The sequence below is a fragment of the Octodon degus genome, unplaced genomic scaffold (genome assembly GCF_000260255.1).
Source record: "Octodon degus isolate 3935 unplaced genomic scaffold, OctDeg1.0 scaffold00233, whole genome shotgun sequence".
Classification (NCBI taxonomy): Eukaryota; Metazoa; Chordata; class Mammalia; order Rodentia; family Octodontidae; genus Octodon; species Octodon degus.
In genome coordinates, this window is record NW_004524809.1 from 2,953,872 (window position 1) to 2,957,232 (window position 3,361).

Here is a 3,361-nt window from a genome sequence, read left to right on the forward strand (position 1 = left end):
GAGGGGCATCCCCTTCAGCAGGACAGTGTCCAGGGTGGAGTCCTTTGAGGACCGCTCACGGCCACCTTTCCTACCACTGCCGCTGACCAAGCCACGCTCCATCTCCTTCCCCAATGCCGACACTTCTGACTACGAGAACATCCCTGCCCTGAGCTCTGACTATGAGAACATCCAGCTTCCACCTCGGAGGCCCGTGAGGCCTGGCACATTTACAAAGCTCTTTGAGGAGCAGAGCCGGGCCCTGTCAGCTGCCAATGAGAACGATGGCTATGTGGATATGAGCAGCTTCAGTGCCTTTGACAGCAGGATGCAGGGCTCGGAGCCCGAGGCTGAGAGGTACGTCCACCTACCTGCTGTCCATGGCTCAGGGGCACTGGGGTGCAAAGCGGGGATCACAGATAGCATGGTATAGGGAGGGGACTTTTGCTGCTGGAGCCTTCCTTGTGCTGCATGTTGGAGCATCTGAAGCCAGAGTAGATTTTCTGTGTGAAAGTGGTATATACAAATCCTATACTTGGTGCAGATGTGGGCTTTGTTGTTTCTTGAGTCAAGGTCTTACTGTGTATCCCAGGCCAGCCTTGCAGTTATAATGTGGCCCCAGTGGCCTTGAACTTGTAGTGATCCTCCTGCCTCAGGCTTCCTGAGATGCTGGGATGACAGGCATGTGGCACTTGGCTAGTTGCTGATGAGATTTTCAGGGCTATATCTCATGTGCCAGGTGGATGCTTGGCTCTTTGTCTTTGGGAAAGTGACTGAGAGAAGGTTCTGGAATCCTGTCAAAGGAGACACATCTTCCCTCAGGAACTGCCCCAGGTGGACTGTGATCCCTTCTATTGTGTCACACATACTGTGTGCCTCAGGGAGGCGCAGAGGCCTCAGAGACAGTGCCTGGGGTCGTTGAGAGCTGACCTAGCTGCTTGTCGTAGACAGGATTACTACAGGGATGCAGGAAACAGAGGCACTGACAGAGTGGGTGCAGTGCTCACGCCAGGCTTAGGGCCAGTGGTTGAGGCTCACCCTGGATTTTCATGCTCTCTAGGGCACCTACTCTGGGCAGGGCCAGCTAGAGCCACAGAGTGATGAGGGGCCCAGCCAGGCACCTGTGGACACCCCAAGTCTCCACACATGCACTGCTGCAACTGCAGCGCAGGCTTGGGTGGGGTCAGCCTGACTCTATCACCCTGCCCAAGTACAAGCAAGGGTGTCCACTCTGCTCCAGTCAAAAGGCAGAGCAAAGGAGATACCAACCCTGCAGAGGGACTTGCAGCCAGGAGCTGTGAGCCTGGGTAAGCTGGGGTTCAGGAGCCGCTGTACCAGGGATGCAGGCAGCATCTGAGGAGACCTCGCTGGCGGCTCCTGGGTCCTGCTTGGCATCCCCAAGCCATGGGGACTCAGTGCGAGGCCCACACTCTCCTCTGTGGTGCCCTTCCTCCTATGCCAGCTCTTCTCTCTCATCTCATCCAATGGACAATGAGGAAAAGGGCAATCAGGTACTGTAGAATCACGAGTCTTCACAGCTAAAGGGAGTGTCTGCCATCATTTAATCTTCCTATGGAGGAAGCAACTGAGGCCCAAAGGGAGATAGGACTCAGACTTCTTGGCTTTTTATTTATGAACTTGCAGCAAGTTACATTGAAGGATACTAGGTCTGGTTGAGCAGGCTGTACATGATACAACCCAAGGGCAGCTCTTTCCACCCATATCTTTGTCACTTTCCCATTACTGGGAGGAAAAAACCTGACACAGCCTGGAGGAGCTGAAAGTTGCCTCGGCTCATGGATTCAGTGGATTCTGTCCATGGTCAGCCAGCTCTGAGGCCAGAACAGCATGGTAAAGGAAAGCTGCTCACGTCCTGGCAGCCAGGAAGCAGAGAGAAGGGGGGACACCTGGGAGGAGAAGGTCCTGCCCCTGAGACTGCCTTTAACCAGGCCCCACCTGGGATCAGCACCATCAGCTACAAAAGTATGGGTGCTGCGGCCTGGCAGCTGTGGGCTCCACTTTCTCACATGCCCTCAGCTGTGAGCTGCCTTACATTTCCTCCGAGCTGAGGGCTCAGTTCCAGGCCGCAGCTGGGTATGGTTGTGCACACCTGTATCCCAGCACGCTAGGAGGCTGAGGCAGCTTTCACGTTCCGACTCAGCCTGGGAAACTGAGTGAGTTAGTGAGACCCTGTCAAACTAAAACATAAGAGAGGACTGGGATTGCAGCTCAGTGCAAAGGCTATGGGCTCCATCCAAGTACTGAAAATAGAAAATTAAGCCAGTATCCCTGTAGTACTCCCAGGCAGTTTTGCTGAGAGCCAGGCTGACTGAGAGAGACCTGTGGGAACCACCTCCTGGTGCAGCAGCAGGGCAAAGCATCGTTCAGCTCTCAGGTTGGGGGAAGGCAGTCCCTGCCTCTCTAGCAGGAGCAGGTCTGGGCAGGGAGGTGTGGCTGGAGCCCCCATGGCCACCCACACAGGAATGTGCCGTGAGGCTAGGGCTGCACCAGTGGGTGCCCAAGCAGGAGGACACAGTTTCTTCTTTCTTCCTGCCTCAGTGGAGAGTCAAGCAGGAGCTGAAGTCAATCTCAGCAGCCTTGGAGCCAGAGCCCAGGTTCCGTAAGTGCTAGGGATCTTGGACAGGGCTGGTGGCAACTGTCCCCCTGCAAACACGTGACCGCCTGTGATTCCCCACACTAGTCTGTCCCTGTTAGACCCTGAGGGGCCTTTGGGGGTATTTTTTTTTTTTTAGGACAGTTGGTCTTTTTTCTTAAACGCATATGAAGGAAACTTACGGGAAAGTAGAATAGCAGCATCAGTCACCATAAGCAGAAGGCACTTGGGAAAATTAGACAAAGAGAAAAATGGAACAGTGGGTGCAGCAGGCTTGTGGTGAGCACGTGCCAGCTGGCTGGGGTCTCATGATCAGAAGCCCTGAAGATGCCCAGTTCCACTGGACTTCTGCTGAACCCCATCAGAAGGCTTCTGAATGGGTAGGGATGTTTAAACCCAAGTCCCTTCTCATGAAAGGGTCATCCATCACAAAACATCACTGGAGCCCAATAGTGACCCCTACACAGGGACAAGCAGCTCAGGGGCTAATAGATCAAGTTTCTTCTCTATGGTCACTTCCCTCTAGATGTCTGTCCATAGGCAGGAGCATTTTAGTAGCTATAGTAACATTAATAACCTTTTATTTTAAAATTTAAAAGATGATGCAGACCTATCATCCCAGTACTCTGGAGGCTGAGGCAGAACTCCAGGAGTTTAAGGCTCCATAGTGAGTTTAAGAGCAAGCTGGATTACATAGCAAGACTATCTCAAAAAGTAAATTATAAATTGTTACCTGTGTACAGTTTATGTGGTATACAAAAACCAAAA

General features: G+C 52.9%; 1 protein-coding gene across 1 annotated transcript in view; it reads left to right on the top strand.

The window, feature by feature from the left end:
* The window catches only part of Fgd5 (FYVE, RhoGEF and PH domain containing 5), a 72,248-nt gene that overhangs the window by 6,936 nt on the left and 61,951 nt on the right, over positions 1-3,361 (top strand). The window contains exon 2 of the mRNA XM_023705955.1: positions 4-336. Coding sequence (XP_023561723.1) covers positions 4-336 — 333 coding nt within the window. The remainder of the gene's footprint in view (positions 1-3; positions 337-3,361) is intronic.